At 40.9% G+C, this 22,666-nt stretch overlaps 1 protein-coding gene across 5 annotated transcripts in view; it reads left to right on the top strand.

Annotated features, from left to right (window-relative positions):
- The window catches only part of HIPK3 (homeodomain interacting protein kinase 3), a 100,849-nt gene that overhangs the window by 37,171 nt on the left and 41,012 nt on the right, over window positions 1–22,666 (top strand). For all 5 annotated transcript variants that reach the window (XM_062620258.1, XM_062620261.1, XM_062620260.1 and 2 more), the window contains exon 2: window positions 13,815–14,895. In XM_062620258.1, the coding sequence (XP_062476242.1) occupies window positions 13,817–14,895 (1,079 nt within the window). In that variant the 5' untranslated portion in view covers window positions 13,815–13,816. The remainder of the gene's footprint in view (window positions 1–13,814; window positions 14,896–22,666) is intronic.

The raw sequence follows: 22,666 nt of genomic DNA, 5'->3' as shown, positions 1-22,666 counted from the left end.
TGCATATTTTTCTGGTTATTTTTTTTCCCGTTGGTATTACGTCGCATTACATCATTTGCAAAAAGTTTCTGCTGTGATTGGTTTTACGGGAAGTAGAAAAGCTTGGTTGGGCTGTGAGGACTGACTTTATGACATAATAATGCCATAACAGAGTAAATTGGCTAAAGGTTGCTATAAACAAAGTTTAAGATTCACGCAGTAGCTATCTAATAAGCGTGGCAGCCAGCAAAGAGATTAGTTAAGCACCTGGAAAATAGGTCAGGGCTGTATTACGGAGCAGCATGGTGAGAGCGCAAATAAATAGAGCAAAGCGTTAGCATGGACTTACCGGGGGAAAACTGATCCTGATAGAACAGTGGCGGCTGCTTTATTTGCGCTGCCGCGAGCCATTTATGGTAGCACTCGGTGAGATGGTGTTTATCATCATGGAAAACAGGAATTCAATAGAGTTCGCATTGAGTGTGTTTATTGCCAGGGACTTTCATTGTAGTGCGAGTTCTCCTGCGTGCTCAGGGGCTGGCATCAGTTGCGCTTGTGAATTGTTTTTCTCATAGCTGCATTTGGCTAGATTCTCTTAATTTTGATGGTGGTGGTGGTGTGCTCCTCTCCAGCCTTGAGAACTCTCTGTATTCAGAGAGATTTTATCAGCTGGAATAAAGTTGCATTGAAAAATTTCCTGGAAAGCTGCCCCTGACCTGGGGTCTCTGCTGGGATGTGTGTTTTTTGTTCTGTTTCAGGTTTTTTGTATTTGCATGTTTCCTCCCTCCTGTCTTTCAAATAACTACCTACAGAAACAGGGAAATGAGACTGTCTCCTGCATAATGAGATGCCAGAGACAAAGGCAGGGTGTGGGGAGGAAGAGTGAGCTTTCAACTCATCCTGCAGCAGATACAACTGCTAGAAATATTAGAAGGTGTATGTGCTGCTTCTCTTGCTGTGTGCTTCCACTTACAGCACTTGCTTCAAAACAAATATTGTTTTGGAGGTGCTTTTTTGAAAAGTATCTGTCAGCTTGATCGTGTCTGTTCAAGGGGATGGGACGCTGAGCAGCACTTCCAGAGGCAGCATTGGCTTATCAGCTCCTGGTTAAAACAGAATTAACTGCGCTTAATTCTTGTGATAATTCCAACCTAAATGTGTAGGAATGTCAGGCTGTGCTTCTCCAAACTTGTATGTTTAGGGATGCACCTCTCTGTGCTATTTCAAGGGATTGCACTCTTACTGGTTTTAGAATGGTTTTCTTGTTAACAGCATATATTCTCTTTCTTGCATCTTCCATCCTGCTGGTATGTTGATTATAGCAGCAAAGATCCTTTTGACAAAACATTGCATTTTGAAGCAGGAATTTTGTAGTTGGCTTTCTTTGCATGCATGTATGTAGGGGAGTAAAAGCATTGGTAAGGGGAAGAGCTTTGTTGTGTGAGGCCAAATGTCTGTTTCAGAGGAATGTTAAATACAGGAGGAAAACTTCTTTTAGTTGAGCTGAATCTTGATGTTGCAGTGTGAGGCCTGTGAGGTGTTGTAGCACACAACTGCTGGGCCCATGGAGAATAGTTACTATAGGCAGTTTTGTTTTCTGCATGGAACTTTGTGGAAAAAGCAGAGACCATCCATGCTTTTTGAATCCCTTTATTGGACAAGCCTTACTCTCACTGAATATGTGATGATCTCGTTCCATCTGCAGAAGCATTACAGCTGAGGTAGACTGCTCTGTCGCCTAACAGCAGTGTGAGTTGGGTAGAGAGCAGGCCTGGGAATCAACTGGTGTCCTTCAACCAAGGAAGGAAGAAATGTGGGAGTAGGATGCGCTCATGGTGATACCAGCTCTCCTCAGTTACACGTTGCTGTTTTGTGAAACAGTATCCCCCTTTCATATGTCAAGAAAGCTCATTGGTACCTTTCTGTGTTTTCTGAGTTTCTTCAATTAGCTGATGATTTTACAGTATCTCAGTTAGAGGAGAATTTCAGAAGTCCTGGCATAGGATTAATTTGATGAAGAAAACATCCTTAGCACTTTGCTGGAACTGTGGCGCTCCAGTAGATGGGTTATGTAAACTCATAGCTAGTCAAATACGTATTTTCAGCTGGGCCTATTACATTTTCTTGTCTTTGAAAATAAGGGTAGTGAGAACTGAGCTCAGTGGTGGGGACCTTTCACTAAGTTAATGTTTCTGTTCCTAAGTCACTGAAATACTGTTTTTCTTCAGATATCTTGACTGAAAATCTGAGACAGAGTGGAAAATAATGTATTGCTTTCAACCCAGGTCTTGGAAGAAAAGCTTATTCTTTGGGTGAAGAATGAGATGGATCTCTAAGCATCTGAAACTGTTTCAGAACTCTGAGTGGATTGTGTGTAAAACCAAATATGAAGGAACTGGCAAGGATGAGCACTGTTGGACATAGCTGATGAGTGTGCAGTGCACCTTGAATGATGATTTAACTACATTTAAAGCGCCTTTCTATATGCTATGGTATGAGTTATCTTTGACTTCTGTAGGCAGTGAACACCCTCTATTTAACCTGAAATAACCTGTAATGAAGCACAAAGCCTGGAAAATCCTGTTACGTGTTCTTGGCCTCCCTGCCCTCCCTCTGTAGACCATTTGGAATATAAAAGAGACAGAAGCTCTTGAGATTTCTAGAGAAATTGAAGCTCTCTTTCTCCTCAGAGGCGCTAACTTTTGAGTGACAGATGAGCAGAGGAACAACATGTAATTGTGAAAGCGGGTTATAATCTGTGGCTTTAGCTGATAGTGTAGTATTTCATACAGGGTAGGTGCCATTGTCCTCCCTCCCCCCCCGCCTTAATTCTTTGGTTGTTTTATTTCGATGTAGTGAATGTTGGAAAGATGGCAAGAAGTGGTTTGAGTCTTGGTTTTAAGTGCAGTTTGGGGATAATTTTTGTACAGGTTTGTAATATTTTTTGCATGATGTCCCTTTTTTTTTTTCATACAGTGTCTTGATATTCCACTTTAATTTTCAGAGTGGTTAATTTTCTGACAAAGTGGGGTTAATCTCATGCTTAGCAATTTTGCTTGGAAATGGAAGGAGAGCCAAATAACTGATGTGGTTTTTAAGCAAATCAGGTTTTTTAGTTCTGGTTTGTTTTGTGTTTTTTTTTTTCTTTTTTTCTTTTTTCTTACTCAGTGACTTGGAATCAGTTTTAAGTTCAAAATATCTCTGTTGTTAACTTTTCATATGTAATAGCCCCATCATTCAGTAAACTTTTTGTACAGTCTTTTTTCACCTTGTATTTTCAGAAAAAAAAGTAGGAAATGTTCCTTTTTGGAAGTATGGCCTTTTCTTCATCTCTGCTGTGCCCTACAACAGTTGGATGAAGGATGAATCCTGGAAAAATGTTAAGTTCACGTTCCACAACACAGCAATAAGACAAGACCCAGTGAAATACCTAAAGACAAAACAGATACAAGAAATATTTTCATATATTTTTAGTATTATCAAAGCTACAGCAACTATCTAAATACTAAAAGAATAATTGGATCCTTATGTAAAGATAATTGCTATTGCGTGTTGTAATACTCCCTTTAAAAAAAACTATTTTTAAAATCTGTAGTGTTACACTTGTGTGACTCCATTCTTGGTAAAATAATATAACAGTTCTAGAAAACTATTTTAGTGCTTTTAAAAGCATGTTAGAAATTAAATGTGATTTAATGCTTGTCAAGTCAGCTATTGTCAAACAAAAATCCCTTCACATTTGTATAAACATCCCTTGCTGAGTATGTATGGCTCTGCAGTAGCTGCCTGTTCAGAATAAGTGGTGGAAAATGTAGGGACACGAGCTCGGGTCCTAATATCTATCTAGGGTCCCAATAACATCATCCTTGGAACAGGAAGATGTGGCTGCAGTCAGAGGTGCTCACAGGCACTTCCCATACAACCACTCTCTAATCAACTGACTTGATAATTTCTTGCCCTTCTCTGTACTGGAGGCTCTGCTTCTTCAGGTGTGGACACTGTGGTGTCCTGCAGCTGGTTTTATGTGACAGGGATGCTTCACTTCCAAGGCGCAAGCTTGGTAGGAATTTAAATTGCTGGGTGAGACAGATTTTTATCACAAAGCTGAAGCTTGGCTGTTGCCTTGCTTTGGGGCAAGTGGTATCCAGTACCTGAGAGAACCTGCTTTGGGTTATTTTAGGAGTTTTACTTTAATTTTACTTGGTTCTTGGTTAGAAGGTGTCTCCTCATCTTGTGCTCACCTTGTCTTGAAGCCTGATGAAGCCAGATAAAAAAAGCTGTTCTCTGTGCAGAAAAAACTGCCAATAGGACAACTTCAGCTGGGATTGCAGTAACTGGTGCAGCTGTCCTTTGTGTAGGGTTGTTGGAGTGTCTTCATTGCAAGATGTTTGCTGCTTTTATTAGTGTGACCAAATCCCTCCAGGCCCCCTCCCTTGGGTCTTTGGATGTGGATGTGGCTTGGAGCAACCTGGTCTAGTGGAAGGTGCCAATGCCCGTGGCAGGGGGGTGGAACTGGATGAGCTTTAAGGTCCCTTCCAATCCAAACCAGTCTGTGATTCTATCATTCTATGAACTGCCATCTGAACCTTTCTCTGATCTGACTGGTACACACTGGAACAAGTGCCTGCCCACAGGGAGGAGCCAGCATAGGCACCAGCTCTGAATGAGAAGACTGTCATGTAAATGCAAAAACACAGAGAGAAAACAAACGTCAGTACAAAGCCTTTGTTTTGTTTTTTTTTTTTTTTTTTACAGAAACTTTGGGTTTTAGCTGGTGATTTCAGCTTTCTCTGGAAGGTATCAGTAACCACTAGCATCAGGTATTCATAAAAATTATCTGTATGCACAATTTAACTGAAACTGCAGTAATTTATGTAAGCTATTTCCTTTTTCATACTTAGATATAAACCTATATTTATTCTCATGTTCGCACGGTCTCCATTGCTTACTGCACTGTTTTGCTTCTTTGTCAGTGTTCACAAAATCTGGTGTTAACCTTTACCTGGTTCCACTGGCTTGAGTAAAATATACTCTTTTTGTTCCCCTCTTCCACATATTGCAGGTTTTGCCTGTGTTGATACACAACAATTGGTGGAACTTGCACAATTTCCAGAAGGCTTTTTATTTGTTTCTTGTAAGATGTTTTTCTGCCTTTTTGACTGAAAAGTACCTCATGTATCATTGCTTTGTAAACTTCTTCCATCCTGTGTTTTCCTAGAAAGTTTGGTCATCTGTTACTTCCTACCCTTTTCAATTATTCTGTGTTTTCTTCCTTTTTTTTTTTCTGAGCAGCTTGCTTATCTACAGTCTCTTCTAGTTGAGAAGTTTTTTTTCCACAGCTTGTTTTTGAAGCTTTAAACTATTTATAGGGGTAGAGGACTTCCTCACAAGATCTTTATTTTCAGCATTTGTATCTGTTTCATATGGGAATTTTGGTGTTTGGGACCTTACTTGTGAAGCCTTCTGGAAGGAACAGGCTTTGTTCCAAAGAGAATTAAAAAGCTCTTGGTCTCCTCTTTCCTTATCTATTAATATCAACTTTTGTGAGTCAAGAAATTAACTGATACTCAGCCTATTAGGAATGTATTGCTTTCATGAGATTCTGAAGGTTTTTTTTTAATACCTTTTCTTTATGGCTTTTGAAACGATGCCTTGGGCTAAATTCTCCCTTTGACTGTGTCAGCTCTGAGCCCTGCACAAGGACATGGTGGGTGTTTTTCTCAAGAAATATACTGGGAGCTCTTCGCAGCAAGTGCTCCTTGAGACTAAATGTATTTTCAAAACTTAGTTGATGAGATATCTAAACTTTGCTTCAAATATTAAAACGAGTGAATATTTACTTACGCTACAAATGGAAAGATTGTTAAATATGTAAGAGAACACAACAGGAAAAACTGACACATTTATCAGCATCATGCTCTAGTGAGTGGGGGTGTATGCTGCCTGTGGTCTTGCCTTTCTTTTTGCTTGCTTTCTGTATAGCTAAATCATTAAGTTCCCGTGCACAGGAGAGAGGGAGAAACTTCTTGCCCTGGTGGTTCCCTGGCAGTGTTCAAGGCCAGGTTGGACGAGGCCTTGGGTGGTATGATTTAGCGTAGGGTGTCCCTGCCCACGGCAGGGGGTTGGAACTAGATGATCTTAAGGTCCTTTCCAACCCTAACGATTCTATGATTCTATAATATTATAATATGGATTATTAACAGTTACTGATTCGTTAGGAGGCAGAAGGCTGAGCCTTCTGTGAGAGAATATGCATTTGTAATACACTGATTTCTTTGTCAGTAGGAAACTCCCCTTCCTGCATGTCTTTAGAAATGTGACAGAAGTGGTAAACACCTATTTTTCCCTCTGTTCTTTATTGCTCTGCATATGCCATGTCTAGTTTATACAGCTGTTTTCAGTAAGCAACCAATGCTGTCTCCATGATGTTGTTGCTCACAGCATATTATAGAACAGAAGAATATTTAAAACGCAGTTTTAAGTAAGGAATTTGTGTTCTAAAACGCTGATTAGGACTCTGAAGAGTTTTCATTCTGTGTGTGTATAAACCCTTTCATACCCTTCTGTGTGAAAACCCCCTTCAAACGTATACATTGTGTGTGTGTGTACACCTCAGTCAGTGTATGTTTGAAAGCTGTTACCCGGTGTAGCTGAAGTGTCTGACCTGGAAACTATCAGGAAAAGATAAATTAAAGAAAATGTGTCAGATCAGATGTCTTCATTCTGATTTAAGTGTAAAAGAATTAAAACAAGCCAAAGAAAAGCTGAAGTTCTTATTTACTGTAATATTTTGGTTGTGGAAGGAGTTGAATGTGATCTAGGCATGCTGTCTCGGCAGCTTGGAACACAAGTTCATGCTGATCCTATTGAAGGAGTGATTATGATTTTTCATGTATTTGGGGAGAGTTGTAGCTCAAATGTTACCTGCTGCTGGGTGGTTCTCAGTGTGTAGGAAATAGCTTTGCACACCTCCTGAACTGTGCTCTTTTGGTACAGTGGACCTTGATTTGTGAATTTTTACATCACATGCCAGACTTGATAAGGTCGACAGGCTACTTGTGTGTCTGCTGTTGAGAACTTCATTTGCAAGTCCTGTGGGGAACAGCAGTTTTGTAGTGTTGTACTAATGCGTGCTTGGTCCAGCTGAAAATCTTTTGTAATAAGAGGGAGAAGGATAATGTTGAATGAACCTCCCTTCACCTTGAGTAGTTTAGAGGACTTGATGAAGAAACAACTTTGTGAAAGTAGTTTTTTCAAAATGGGTGTACAGATGTTCTGGCATGCCAGCCATGCTGCGAAGGTGAAGTAGCAATGAGTTAAACAGCCATCTAGATTTGTGTTATAGGGGCTGAATTCAATATTGTCTAGAGCCATTCTAAAATGAAACTTTCGAATGAACTTCTTAGCTGGGTTGGTCCTCTTCTAATTCTACCCAGCAGACTAAGAATGCAAAATTAAGCAATGAAATCAAAGTAAAGTGGCTGAAAATAAGAAGGCAAAATTGCATACATATTTATATAGGAAGTTGTGGTTGGGTGTTTGTGTTTTTGTTGTTGTTTGTGTGTTTAAAGAGGTGGTTTGCCAACAGGCAATTTGAGCTAAACCCCTCTACCAGATTTTATTTCTACTTTATGAAAGGTGGCAAAATCATTTGGAAATACAGTAAGCGTGGCTTTGTCGTACTTCTCTACTTGCTGTGATCCGTCTTGCTACACAGAAGAGCAACAGGCGGTAGCAGTAGTTTGAATAAATCCTTAAGTTCTGTGCTGTGGTGCAGAACCTGAAGGTGCGGGCTCTCCTAAACACCGTTATTTTGGTGTGCCTGCTGTTTTGGGGTTCAAAAAGAATTAGTCTCTTAAAAGAAGAGATTTGGCTGGTGAAGCCCTGGCTGGTTGACATGTGCCATTTGTGTTGATGGAGGCACATTCTGATTGGAGAGCATGCTCTCACTGGGGGCTGGTGCCCGATACTATGATGCTTGTGCTTTCTTTCCAGTTGCGTAACGGCTTCTTGCCCAGCAGAAAAAAAACAAATGCTTGAAGTATTATTCCGTTTGTCTTTTTAACTGTGATTGCAGTCATATTGGCATCACAAGATGTAGCTTTTGATGTTTGTGGTAAATATGAATATAGTGATTGTATTATTCAGCACTGCTACTGGTAGATATGACAGTGTCTAGCCCTAGGAGTTCACTGTGATACTTCATGTAATATATGTTTGTGTTCAGTGTATGGGCTCAGTTCTGTTTCCAAGTATTGAGACAATGCTGTGTTTGATGAGTTTGCATCACGCTTCAAAATGAACTTGTATTTTCAGTTTCTGGTATCAGTGTAATGTTTGCAGTGCCTGATTAAAACTGCCTCTGATGTTGTCCAAATCTAAAGGCAGCCCTGTAACAGTTTTCTTAGGTGGGTAGTAACTATGTTTTTCAGCTGCAAAATTGGATCATATTGTCTTTTGCTTCCTACCAAGACTCACTCAAAGCTTGGAACCAACTTCTGGCCTTCCAGCCTCAGCCTTCACCCGTGATTTACGCAGGACTGAGGTTTCCACATCAGGTGAAGGCTGCCAGTGGCTTAGCTTGATTTTGTTGGTGTATGCTGGGCCAGGATTCCTGAGGTCTGAACTACCTTCTGTGTGTTAATCAAAGACCATAATTATGGTTTTTGTCAGTGAACTCTTCGGTTTGCTATGCCTAGAATTGGGTGCTGGCTGCTTTGGCGAGCTGGCATCAGAGCTGCCTCTGCAAAAATGCCTCTGCATCTTGCTGTTCTTGGTGATGGAGTGTGTGTGTGCCTATGCAGTTCATGTCCAGAATTGCCTCCGTGGTCATGTGAGGAAACAAATCCTATGGCATGTGTTGCTTGAACCACATTGGTGCTTTCTCCTTTGCTCCACTCCCTCCCTTCCATAGGTCAGAGGTCTGGTTTCGAGGTAGCTGGTGGGGGCACATTCCCTGAACTTGTATCTCTTTACCCTTTATACTTGCCATGGATATGTTTTCCTTTGTAAACTGCATGAAACCTCAATTGCCCGTGCTTTGTTATGAATCGTACAGCTTGAGTAAGGGAGTTCCTCAGGGCGAACAGTTCATGGGTGTGAAAGTGCGCCCATCAGGACAGCTTGTACAGCTCCGTATCCAAAACAAACAGTAACAGAGAGGTGCTGCTACTACCAGTAATAAGTTTTCTTCTGGGAGGAAAGAGAGGGTGAATAACTGCTTCGTATTTGTTAAGTAACTTGAGAAGTTGAGCAGCACCTAATATAAAAAGTATAGTTTTCTGTTGTGCTTTTTTTTTTTTACCTGGGAAAAATGACTGCTGGTATCTCAGTGCTTTCAAAGTGATGCATAATGTAAGCAAAACACTTCATAAGTGCTACTGCTCAAATTGTGCATTTGCTGGAAGTTACTGAGCTTTCGGAAAGCCTCCCATGATGCCAAACTGCACTGTGGGAAGGGTGTGAGTGTCCTGGAACTAGCTGTCACTGATGGAGGCTTGAAAGAAGTTGGAAAACAAGTTCTCTTGAGTTAAACTGTAACTATAGTATTAGGTGGCTGCTCCTGGCTAGGCTTTACCCGCTGGGGGTTTTACTGCAACAGCAGCAACATGGTGATTGTGCTTTTGGGGGTGGTTAAAAGGGGCTGTTTATTTTGCAGAAGAATGAAGGGTGTCCTGGCAATTTCTCTGCAGCTCTGCTGCAGTGGTTTTACTAGCTAATTACTTTGCTACCTCCCCCCCCCCAACTCTGTCGTGAGGAAATGTGAATTTATAGTTAATTATTAATGGTGGTCAGACCTGGAACAGCCTGTGCTTCTCCATGTTGTTAGTCTGCCAAGTTGGTCATGTTTTGAATTTGCCTAGAACTGCTTGAAAAGGCTGGAGACGTAGTGTTAAGAATCTAGTAAAGAACATGGTGACAGTTAGGTGAACATTACAGAGATGTTGCCAGAAGTGCTTCATTTCTCTGAGCAATGTCTGCTTGTTTCTCTGTTTCTGCAGAGAGAAGCTTGACCAGGGTGGGGGGATGCAAACTGTGAAGCACCTCCTGTTCATTGTTATTGCTTTGTGAAAACATATTTATTTATTCCTTTAAATGAACAAAAAATGAATTTACTTATTTAAAATATGTTTACTTCATTACTTTGTTCAAATTTTCTTGAGAAGCACAGAATTCCAGAACTCAGTCTTACCTGTGATCAAAGTACACACATTTTGTATAGTTTTATGTCTAATAAGCCAAGTGTAGAGCTCCCAGTTCTCTCTGTTTCAAACTTGAGAGCTAACAAGACACGTTTCCTTTGAAGAAAGCCTATCTAGAGGCAATAATGTAGTTGGTAGGTGTCTCAGGACAGACTTTCTTTTCCAGATCCCCTGCAGTATTCACTAGCAGGGAGGTTGCACATGAGTTGTGATGCAGCAGTCTCAGTACTGGAGCAAAGCAAGCTGGAGAAATCTGGAGCCTACTTCAGCTGGGAGCAGTCACTGTGCTGGAGTAGAGTTATTGTGGTCATCTTGCACTTGGAGAAGGACAAGAGGGCTTCAGAAATGTGTGTAGAGGGAATGGACACACTGTTCTGAGACTAAAACTGAATCAGGCCTGAAGCTGCTGTAGTAGCTGGAGACTGTCACCTGGGCATTGCTTTTCAGCCCATCTTCTGGTGGATTTGCGTGTTCTGCTCTGGTTTGCATCCTGGAGAGGTGGGTGTACATTTGGATGTATTTTAAATTTAACTGTAAGGTTGCAGCAGATGCTCATGGGTGTTCAAGCTCAAGTACCCTCACTGAAATGGCACAGGTTTGTCTTTAGCATTAGTTGCTTTGCTCTACACATCCCTCTTACTGTGCTGCTGGACTTGTTAGTGTTGATACAGTGTGGGCTAGGTCTGTATGAGGCAACAGTGGTAGTCTCAGTAAGAACCATGCAGAAAGATATATAAGCTTAGGGAAATGATTTGTGAGGGAGGGGGAGAATGAAAGATCCATCCTGTGATAGGTGACAATGTGCAGTTTATATTTTCTTCTATCAGAAGACCTGCTTAAAAAACAAACCCCAGAACAAACCAACAACCAGACCTCCTGCAGCAGCAGCTCTTTAGCAGCAGCTCTTTACGCTTTCCAGTGTAGCTGTCTATAGGATTATATTGTAACCTGAATCCCACAAAATAGTAAGAAAACCCCCAAACCCTGCAAACATACAAAACCCTAGCCAAAACCTGCCACCACTAAAACCCCACCACCAACAACCACAAAAAAAATCCCCAACAGACCAACACAAAAGCCCTCCCTCCCCCCCCTCCCCTGCTGTCTGGGTGTGGGGGGAAATCAGTTATGTTAATAAACTTCGCTTCTCAAAGTGAAGACCTCCAGCAGTCGGTTGTATTGGAGAGTTGTATGTTGTTCTAGGGTATTTTTGTTGCATATATTCTAATGTGTAGTAAAGAATGTACTGTCTGAAAAGTCCTTCTGAGCACTGCTTATGAGTGCATGGCAGAGGTCTTTAAGAACTCTCAAGTGTAGGATGCTGCAGGATTTTAATGTGCCTGTTTCACAGGAACACCTTATTCCTTGGTTATGTGAAGATACTCTTGCTTCTCTAAATGAGATTGTGTCTTGAAGTGTATATCTAAAAAAAAGACAAAATAAGGGGTGTAAAGGGGAAGTTGAGAAATCAGATGCTTCTACAAGAGCTCCAAGGCCATTTTTACTTTTCTGGAGTAAAATTTGGCTTTTTTTTTGTTTTTGTTTTTTTTTTTGTTTGTTCATGTTTGCATGAAAGGTTCTTCTCTCAGGGTATGTAATCCCTTTTATTTAGTGCCTTCCCCCTCCCCCTCCCCCCCCTTTTTTTTTCCTTGGGGTTGCTAAAAATGTTCTTATAATAACTCAATAAACACTTCTTATCTGAGAACAGAGCTGTTCCTGTGGTCAGAGTTCAGGGTCATGGAGTGAAGCCTAACATGCAAACCCCAAAAGATGATAGCCTATTTTTTTCTCATCCGAATGAAATTAATGATAAAGCTGGGTCTGTGTGCTTCCAGTCCTTCTGGAGTGATTCGAATAACATGAGCTATAGAAGTCTTGCATGTTTTTGAAGACCAGTGATCCCAGCAGGCTCAGGTAGGGGTTTGAGTGGTCTTCTGGCTGTGTTGGAGGAGCATCATTCCCCTGTTTTCTCTGCCACTGGGTTGTTGTCCTGTCTTCAGAAAACCTCCTTAACTGCAATGTAGGTTTATCACTGCTTTTTCAAAGTAGTCACCTTGAGAGCTAGTCTTAAACCCTTGGTGTGGAGCAGAGGGCCAGTGGCAGCCCATAAAGCTGGGTGGCTGCCGGCCTTTTCCAGCTCACTACATTGGCTGGCTCTGGGCAGACAAATAGCTTTGGAAAGGAAAGGGCTTTGAATTTTTCTTCTACTGCTGGGGCAAAAACCATTATGAGGTGATGGTATGATGATTTTAATTGCTCTTAAGATGCTAAAATGTTAATTTGCATAAATCAAATCACAGCTTCAGAATAATCATGCCGTGTGTTTGGATAGTTTTCATTTGATCAGTCATTGCAGTGTCTGGCCCAAATTTTATGGGACTCATCTGCAATTTAAATACCCATTGCCAGAATCTTCATGTGCTTGGTATGAGAAAGTGATTTAATTAAAGTATTACTGGTATTGAACTTGTTTTTTAGAGCTGACCAGACTTGTATAAGCCAAAACTTCCCTGGAAACTTGTAGTCATTTGCCATTCAGTGTGTTTTTCTTAGGGTTTAGCATTCTGTGACATTAAAGCTTAAGGCTGGTGTTAGAGAGCTCTGGAAGGGGACACAGTAGAGTGAGTGCAGAGACAAGAGCTGGAAGGTGCAGGATCTGTGAGAGTGATGTCTATGCAATTTAAGGGGGAATTGAGATTCCTTGTCCTGCATGCAGGCCAGCTACTGCTGTCATTGTCCTCCCTCTGATGCTCTGCTAGGACCAGACTCTTCTTCATGCCTGGGAAAGGGGAGGTACAGTGAGGAGCATGGCTCTGCTTTCTGTAGAGCTGGTGTCCTGAGCTGGGGACAAATTTGGGGACTAATCCTGTGCACAGTGGGGCTGCTGTGCTCAGGGGCTTCCCAGGCGAGCAGGCTGCTTCCTCTTGTGAAAACTGATACACAAACTAATGCAATGGGATGCTGTCTAATTTGGGGAGGCTACTTGTTTTCTGTGAATGGATTAGATTCCAGGTAAATTACAATGTACAGTAAAGTTGCAGTTGTTTATGTGAACATACACATGCCTCTGTAAGGTATTTTGGGCTCTGACGCACACTTTGATTGTTTTCTCTTTCATCACGGTGAAATTCTTTGAGCTTTGACAGTTGTCGTTTGTTCTCAGAAGCCTGATGGTGCTTACAATGAGTAGGTCTGATACCTTGTGGAACAGGTAGCTTTGGCTCACAGTTAAGAGCTTTTCAGTTATTTTAGATCATTGTTAATAAATATTTGAATTAACTTTTGCTACTGAATGTTTTTATGTAATTTTTTTTTTTAAGTGAAAGCTGAGTTTTTAATAGCACAAAGGTAGTTCCCCCGTTTAAAAATGACAGCTAGTGGTCTGCTGCAGACTATCTCAGTCACATCCTGATCAACCACCAACAGCAACTAGTGCAGTGACCTCCTGCTGCCACAGCCCTTGTGTGCACTGGGAAGGCGTGGGGACGTTGCTGTGGACTAAGAAACTAAACTTGAAGTAACTTTAGGCTAGTTCATTTCGAAAATGTACTCATGTCCTGATCTTTTTAGAAGAGGAAGCTGCTTGGAAATGTAAATACAGGATTCTCACTTGCTTTTTCTTTCCTTCTGTAGGTATGGCCTCACAAGTCTTGGTCTATCCACCATATGTTTATCAAACCCAGTCAAGTGCCTTTTGTAGTGTGAAGAAACTCAAACTAGAACCAAGCAGTTGCGTGTACCACGAAGGAACCTACCCACAAATCTGTGTGAATGGTAAAAACTTTGGAATTTCTCCCCACAGGGTTAGTACATTCTTTCAGACTAAAAATCCATTTGACAGACCTCGAGGACAGAACTTTTTGTTGCCGTCAAATGCTGTTGCTTTAACAAATATTGCAGGTGCTACAAAAGTGTTAGTGGCGTGGGCACAGCAAACTCAGTTAGAGGCACCTCGGACTGGGGCAGATACCCTGGAAGGGCTCCAGCGATGTGGATTGAAGCGTAAGAGCGAAGAGTTGGATAATCAAAACGGCACGATGCAGATTGTTGATGAACTGTCCATCCTGCCTGCAATGTTGCAAACCAATGTGGGAAACCCAGTAACGGTCGTGACAACGGCTGCAACTTCAAAACCAAGTGGTACAAGTGGAGACGGAGATTACCAGTTAGTACAGCATGAGGTATTGTGCTCTGTGAAAAACACTTACGAAGTCCTTGATTTTCTTGGGCGAGGGACCTTTGGGCAAGTTGTGAAGTGCTGGAAAAGGGGTACAAATGAGATTGTGGCAATCAAAATCTTGAAGAATCATCCTTCGTATGCACGCCAAGGACAAATAGAAGTGAGCATATTAGCGAGACTAAGTACTGAAAATGCTGATGAGTTTAACTTTGTGAGAGCCTATGAATGCTTTCAGCATCGTAACCATACTTGTCTGGTTTTTGAGATGTTGGAACAGAATTTATATGACTTCCTGAAACAAAACAAATTCAGCCCTCTGCAACTGAAAGTAATAAGGCCTATTCTGCAACAGGTGGCTACTGCACTGAAAAAACTAAAAAGTCTGGGTTTAATCCATGCTGACCTCAAACCAGAGAACATTATGTTGGTGGATCCTGTTCGACAGCCTTACCGGGTTAAAGTAATAGACTTTGGATCTGCCAGCCACGTATCAAAGACTATTTGTTCGACCTATTTACAATCTCGGTACTACAGGTAGGTGTCTTTTCATTTGTTTTTAGCTTTTAATGGAATAAAGTTTTTGCATTTATTAAAGTTAATGGCTTAAATAATTACTCTTCCAGATAACTAATAATAACTTGCAAAACATAAGGGCCATCTAAGAAGGTTTGGGTCATGCTAAGTGTAAATGCTTGGTTAACATTTCAAATGTGAATACTTGCTCTTAATGCTTTTATGGTGGTGTTTTTTCCTAGAAGTATGCTTTGGGTTGCACTCTGAAGCCGTCACTCTACTGTTATTTTGAGATCTCTTCTTTTAAAAGAAAAATAGAAAAAAAAAAATTAGCTTTCAGTTGCTTGATTGGGGTGCTTTTGATGCCTTTCCTGACTCCCTGATGTGATGATTTTTCTCTGTAAGCAGCTGGACACTGTACTAGAAGTGCCATGTTTTCTGTCCTGTTGCCAAAGATTATGTAAATGTCTCTGTTTTTCTCCAGCACTTGTAAATATTTTGCCTAGTTCTTACAAACTCCTTTCTGACTGAGTGCCTTCAGCAGCTGTGAACTTCAGTGAACCTCTGGAGTTAGTGAGCAATAGGATACTTAAATATTTACAGTGATACCAGGTGAACATCTAAAGTGATTTCTGGTACTTGGTTGCATTCTACATTGACCTAGAAATGGGTGCATAGTTTTGATTTTTATTTTTTTTTGTTTGTTTTCCAGTCCTTTCTTTGTATAGTTATCCAATCATTGTGGTGTTAAAAAGCTATTAGTATTTAGCATCTTTGGAGGTCCTTTTGATTTCTTTATAAGCCACACTTGTCTTGAATGAAGACCTCTTTCAGTTCTGCTTTGCATCGATGGCAATAGTATGTCCTGTGTCTTGCCTGTCTGCCAGTTCAGTAAAAAGCTGGTAAACTAGGTCAATGAGTAATTTGAAGAAAATGTAGATGCAGAGTTCTCTATTGGTGGTGTGATTCAAATTAACTCTTCTGCAGCATGGCATGCAGTTTTTCAGATTTTATTGCTTTGGAAGCACCTGACTAGTGTAAATAAGACCAAAAAATATGAATTTGATTCAGAAGGACTCAAAATAGATGATGCCAGGGAAATGTGAGGAGAAAAGCATTAAAGAGGAATGAGAAGGGACTTCAGAGGATGGAATTTATTTTGCAAGAGGTTGTGCCTTCTTGTCAATCAGATAAACAGCTACTTATGAAATATAACTGTACTTAAATGTTTTTTGTATTAGAAAAGTGTGGGAGTGATAGTGCAGGTTTGACTTGTTTGACTATGGCATGTTGAAACAAACCCTTTACAAAAAACAGGCAGTGGTTGGGACATTGAAATCTATTTATTATTATTTTAATTTCCCTTTAAGCACAGTGGGGCTGTGTGCTTGTGTAGGTTATTTAGCAGGAGAACATTTGTTTAAATAGATTTTCATTTAAAGCTTCAAGCTGAATTAATCCAATTAGAATTCAAACTAGAGGCGTTTTTTAGAAAATGCTTATTCCATAGAGCACCTCTTTTATCAGCATGATCCCACATGTATTCTTCTGCACAGGCTTTGCAAACTGTTCCTGTGCAGAGCTGTTTGTGTATTGTTGTGAGCCATATCTGTAACCCCTCTTGGCTGGGATCTTGGCATGGTCAGAGATGACCATGCATGAGATTTGATTTCACCAAGTGACAGGCACAATGCAATATTTAGACATTTATATAGGTAATTTGTACGTAAGTATGGTGTGAACCTGGCTTTTTCTGATATACAAAAGCACTTAGCCAGGCCTAAGAATTTAAAGGAAAAGTTATTAAGAGGAAACATTTTGTTTTAAAATTACTATTTTAGGATCCGAGGTCCTTGAAAAGGATGGACTGAAAAGCCCTTAAACAACAGCATAGGCTGGGAGGGTGCAAGACTCTGTGTCCGCAACATCGGGATGCAGCTTCTCAACTGTGTGGTGCCAGTGCCAGTTCCACCTTCTGCCCTCTTGCATCTGCCCATGCTGGTGCCAGCAGCAAGAGGGAGGGATGTGGCCTGGAGAAAAGGGAGGAACTGTGCTCTCTGACAGCTTACGCCACTGTCATTTTCAAGAATAAAATCTGCACTTTCTCTATGGAAGGCATATGCCCAGCAGTGTCTATAGAGGTGTTACGTTGGATGCTCAAGAGAAATCCATAAAGAAGTATCACTAAAGTGAATAAACAGTGGTTTGTTGTTGTTCATTTGTTGTTTGTTTTTTACCCTCTCCCTCCAACGCCCCCCCCCCCTTTTTTTTTCTTGTTCATGGGACTATCATGAGCTAAATATGAGAATGGAGAAGACCACAAAAGCCAATGTTACTATGGGGTTTTTGAATGGTAGCACCAATATTTTATATCAGTAAGAGGAAGTGAGCAATGAATTGGGAAATAAGTATTAAGAGGATTAGGAATTAAGGGAGGGAAGGTAATTCAGCCAGGTGAGTGGATAATGGGCTGCCTTACTTACCTGAGTCTGTAGCAGAAGAAGAGGTGGCCTACTGATGGCTACTGGAGATATTAGAGTACTTTTACATGAAGAGAGATGGTGGAAAAAAATGAAAGTAATTGGATTTTGAAAAGGTGTAGAGAAGCAGAAAAATGGAGACAAAGTAGATGCAGTGATAATGATCTGATATTTTCCTGTTTCAGCTTTGTGAAGCAAAGTGATAGTACGAGAATGGTTAAAATGAGTATAAAAATCTTTTTGACATTTCATTACTTTTTTGGAAACTTCTGACTTGCATATTGCTAGAAGTTAGAGTATGAATATGAATAAATACCAACCACAATACATGTCTTGAGTCTCAGATTATGTTTGTTTTAAAGATGAAATGTTATTCTGAATGCTCTCTCCTTAAAAGACAGTGTCTGTGCTTACATGCCGATTTTATGCTGGTTGGGATTTTAATAGCTGTGGGCTAGAGGGATCGGGTATTTGAAGCCTCTTCTTCACTGCTGGCCTCACATGTTAAAACTGTTGACCTTTTATGAATGATCTAAGTAGGTAAATAACTAAGCGGTGTATACATTTTGGAAAGAAGAGAAAACCCTTACAGTGTAGATGCCCAAGCTTTGTCATATATGGGAATGGTATGATAAGTATGTTGCTGTCCTTTTGGTCAGCTGTACCCCAAGTCTCAACAAGGGGAGTGATGCCTCCAAAACCATCCCTTTACCTAAGCATGATGCAGGTTGCAAAGGAGGGGAATCAACATGTTTATTTCTAAGTCTGGTGTCTTGTAGCTCATCTGGTGAGGCAGAAAGTTTTCTCAGGGCATGGTGTTTCCCTCTGGGAGTAATTTTCCTTTGCTATGCCTCTCTTCTAAGGTTAGATGTATTTAGAGAAGCGGGTGTCAACAGAGGGGTTCCAAATGGCAGGCTCCAAGAAGCAGTAACCTCCAGCAAGAGTTGAGTGATTGGAAATGGTCAAGGCAGTCCTGCCTTTCTGCCTTGGGAGTCAAGTTACTTTCCTTTCTGCTGCCATGAGAAGCAATAGCCTTCTCTGCATTTTGTGTTCGGAGATAACTCTTTAGGTCTGGTTTCGCAGCAGACCTTCTTTCTCCTGGTACTCCCCCCAGGAGTGTGTCTGGGGGAGAAACTTCCTTTGAAACATGTATAATTTCCCCTTTTTGCAATAGCTGTGCACAATGCCAACGGTTAAGGAGTCCTGTGTTACTCACTAGCTAGTACCCTGAGGACAGAGATGCCTTCTGCACATCACTGTAGCATTCAGCCATTGTTCAGAGTGGGTGAAATTGTACTTAACAGGTGCACAGGTCTGTGTAATGGTAACAGCTATATGGCAGGGTTTGGAATGAAGCCTCTTCCCTGATCCTTCTCCTACTTGTTGCTTGGCTGTAACACCAGCTGAGCTCATAAGATACATTGACACGTTGGCATTGCATGTTGAGCATAGATCACTAAGGGAGAGCTATAATGTGGGCAAAGCTTCATTATTTCTAGGGTTTGCTGATGGTTGGGAGGAGTTTTTCAAGGGGAATCACCTTCCTGTTAATTTTGATTTGGGGTTTTCTTTTTTAAAGACAGGATTTTGAAAATGACACTTAAGTAAACCTTACAAAATTTGTCGTTCACAAAGTCCCTCTAAAATCATGTACTTAACATTAGCCATTGCAGATGTAGGAGTGAGTGTGTGACTTTACTGCGTGTTCCTTATGCACAGCTTTCACAGGGAGCTGCCCCACTGGTTACGTTTCCTGTCTTTTGCCTCCTGTTTCCGAAGGAAACATCTGCTTCATCAGACTGTGTCAGGTTATGCTGCTGTTAGAGCACAGCTGGAAATCTTCCTGAAAACATGTTTTGAGAACAAGCAATCAGTTTCCTGATGGAAGGATGCTCTTCTTGGCATCCAGTGGTCTGTCTGCAAACTGCTGTTCAGCATAGCCACATTCACTGGGGAAAATGGAATGGTCAGCAAGCAATGTAGGTAATGTCCATATAAAATGGGGCACCAGCTGAACCTGTGATAGAATGATGGACAACTTGAGTGATGCTGGCTGAATGGAAGCTGTATGGTTATTAAGGGATGCTTGTGGCAGAAAACCATTTCCCAGCCCTACTGGTGACAGCAGTAAAATACAATCCTAGTTATTCAGCAGTGTCCCCAAAAGGAAAAGCAGATGATGTGAATAGATGTGCTCAGTGGAGTCAACTTGTTCCTGAATCGGACAGTGATATCCTCCCTCCAGTCTTCCAACTAAGGATGGTGTCACTAATCAACAGAGTTGTTCCAGACTAAATGCCAAATGTCACTACTGTTGCGGCAGAGCTCCGAGAGGTGGAAAAATTGTTGGATATATTCCTGTTGGGGGAGAGCAGGCTTTTCCCCCTCTTCTCCTCTCACCCTTCTCTCCCATGAAGGATCAGAGAGGATGGAGGAAGAGTGACAATCATGGTGTCCTATAGTGCTGACATGGCTTTCACTCACCCAGTCAGTTCTGCTGCAGCTCAGAAGAGTGATTTGGTCCTGTGTGAGCTCTTCTGCTTTAAAGCGATTTGCAAAAGGAATAAAGCAGTTGAGTTGTGTGGCTTAATTGCTGCCCTTGCACTGGGCTGCAGCAAGGGCTACATGTGTGCTCTGTGGCTGTTGCACTAGGACAGCTTTTTATTTATGACTTTTTCAGCTTCACACTTACTTTCAGAATAAACCACCACCAACTTCCACTGATTTTTATGAAATTTATGGGATCTGTTGTTCTCCTTCTAATACACATTCCTTCAAAATCAGAAAAACATTCTTGTGGCTGTAAATTTCTGGAGAGGCTTGGTTTTGTACTGGCCTGTAACTTGATTAGATGTAGCCCTTGTCACTCCAGGGACCCCAGAGAGAACAGGCTGACAGTGCCTCCCTAGAGTGGTTTTGTTAAACTGAATGTTTTCTTCTTGTAGTTTAGGATTGTCAGCAGGATGGGTTATTATGACTCAGTAGCACATCTGCTGCATTGGAGTAACTTACTGATTATTTTCTCCTACCATCAGATCAACATACAACTTAAATACATTTTAAATATAATAATATAAATTCTCTTTATAAGGAAGACCAAGGGAGAAGTGCAAAATTGACACATCAGGAAGCAGCTGCTTTTTCAAGTCTACCCATTGCTGTCACGTACTTTTAAGTTTCTAAATAGGCTCTATCTAGAGTGGGTTGTCTTCTTTTCTTCCTTTCACAATGCCTAAAATCCCTTTTTTGTTTTTTTTTTTTATTTTTATTTTTTAGAAATTTGGGGTTTAGATGTGAAAATGAGAAGCAGAGCCCTGTTAATAAATTGAGTTCCTGTCCGTCAGGGAAGCGCAGTATGTGAACAAGCTAAAAATGCCTCTGTAAACAACTTGCACTTCAACATGCTAGCAGATGTTATTCTATCACTTTGAACTGTGCATCACTGAAGTGTACTGGGATATCTTAAAATAGTTAGGGGTGGTGGCCAGAGACTCTAGACTACTATAGATGGTGAGGCAGTTTTGCTGCTGCAATGAAATAAGCCAGAAGTACTCGCTACTAAGGTCGTTTGCTTGCTCAAGGTCAGCATGTTCAAAGTCAGCTGCCAGACTTGTGAGCGTGGTTACTGTCAAGAGTCCTGATGTTGCGAGGATTTGCTATTACAAGTGAATTGGGACACTTCACAGTATTTTCCTCCCCTTTAAAATTGCAGGGCTGTGATTGCTGGTTTATTCTCTTATCTGAGCAAAGAGACCGTAACGTCAAGATAAGCTTTTGTGGCTTGTGTCTGAACAAATTGCTGTATTTGTTTGGCAAGATTTTGTTTGCATTTTTTGCGCAATGCTCATTAATTGTTTAACTGACTTCCCATTTTAAAGCTCTATTTTACCATTACCATTTTAGGAACTAACCAAAACCTTTCTAAGTATCCTCCAGGAATGCCAACCTTAGCTCATCATAACTTTATATAGCTCTTGATAACAAATGTAGTTTCAATTTTCTATTACTTTTTAGTCAGCATAATATGATATCTTATGCCTTTTTAGTCTCTATTCATAGAAGCAAAAAATAAGAGTTGTTATTTTGGTACTGGTGTGGGTTTGTGGTATTTTGGCATTGGGGGTTTTTGGGTTTTGTGCGTTTTTTGTGAGTTGTGTAGGAGCAACAACTCAAATCAGAGTTCAGAAAATGGTTCTCTTGGTCTTTAGGTTGTTTCAGTTTGAACAAAAGGGAAATGCTTTCATAACCTTGAAGGTAAAAGACCTCTTGGTTCTTGCTGTATTTCTGTTGGTTTTTTTTTTGAGGTCGAATGATAAACCTAAGTTTGTCAAGGCTAAGGGTTTGGGAGGCAGCCTTTATTTTTTTCATGCATTAAAATAGATGTACTGAAATGTGATCCTTTTTTTCATTGCACTGGTACTTACGTCACAAAGATCTGTTCATCATACATCAGGACAGACATGAGTGTGGGTATATCAGGTGATTGCAGAGGGTATCAGTGGCAGCTACAATTCTGTGTTTGTAAATATTGTGTCTAACTGCTCCCACTGTGCCTGGTTTGAAAATACGGCTATGTATCTCTATTGAAAGAGCAGCTAGTACTAGATCTCAATCACTGTGGTTGAAAGCAAAGCCTTGTCTCCATCTGCCATCCTTTGTCTTTGAAGGAGGGCTGTTTTGTGGGTGAAGGCCACCTTCTGCACCAGCTCACAGTATCACAGCATCTAGCATGGGCGAAGGTGATGGAGCATATGTATGGGGGAAGAAGTCTTCTGCGTGTGTGGTTTAAACCCAGCTGGCAGCTAAGTACCATGAATTCTGGCATTAATTGGCAAGTGACAGAGGTGTCTGACATGAAAATAAGTCTTTGGGATGTAATTAAGTAAAATTAATATTTGTGTGAAAATAAGTTGCCTGAAATGGCCATGTTGTCAAATGTTTATACTGTATGTTTGAAAGTCCTTGATCCTACAGGGCTAGCTAATAATTTGGAGGAATTTTTGTTTGGACGATTAATAAAATACTTTAGAAGAAGTGAAATTGAATCAGGGCTGGGGAAAGCAAGCCAAAAGCAGTTCACAATTAATATTTTGAAGCAGTTACATTTTGAAACTATGATGTTACCTTAACAATGTGTTACTGTGTTACTGTGCTTGAAAATCTTGGTTGGTTGGTACTTGGACAGCAACGGTTGATTAAAGGACAGGCCTAATGTTATGTAAACCAGTAGTACTTGTGGGTAAGTAAGTGGGTGTTTATGCAGATGAGGTTGTGCCAGTGAGGTGAAAAGTAAAATCATTTTTATTCCTATG

This window comes from Pezoporus occidentalis, unplaced genomic scaffold (assembly GCF_034315485.1).
Source record: "Pezoporus occidentalis ecotype Australia unplaced genomic scaffold, CSIRO_AGI_Poc_V1 ctg22, whole genome shotgun sequence".
Classification (NCBI taxonomy): Eukaryota; Metazoa; Chordata; class Aves; order Psittaciformes; family Psittacidae; genus Pezoporus; species Pezoporus occidentalis.
This window is presented reverse-complemented; position numbering and strand designations above follow the sequence as displayed.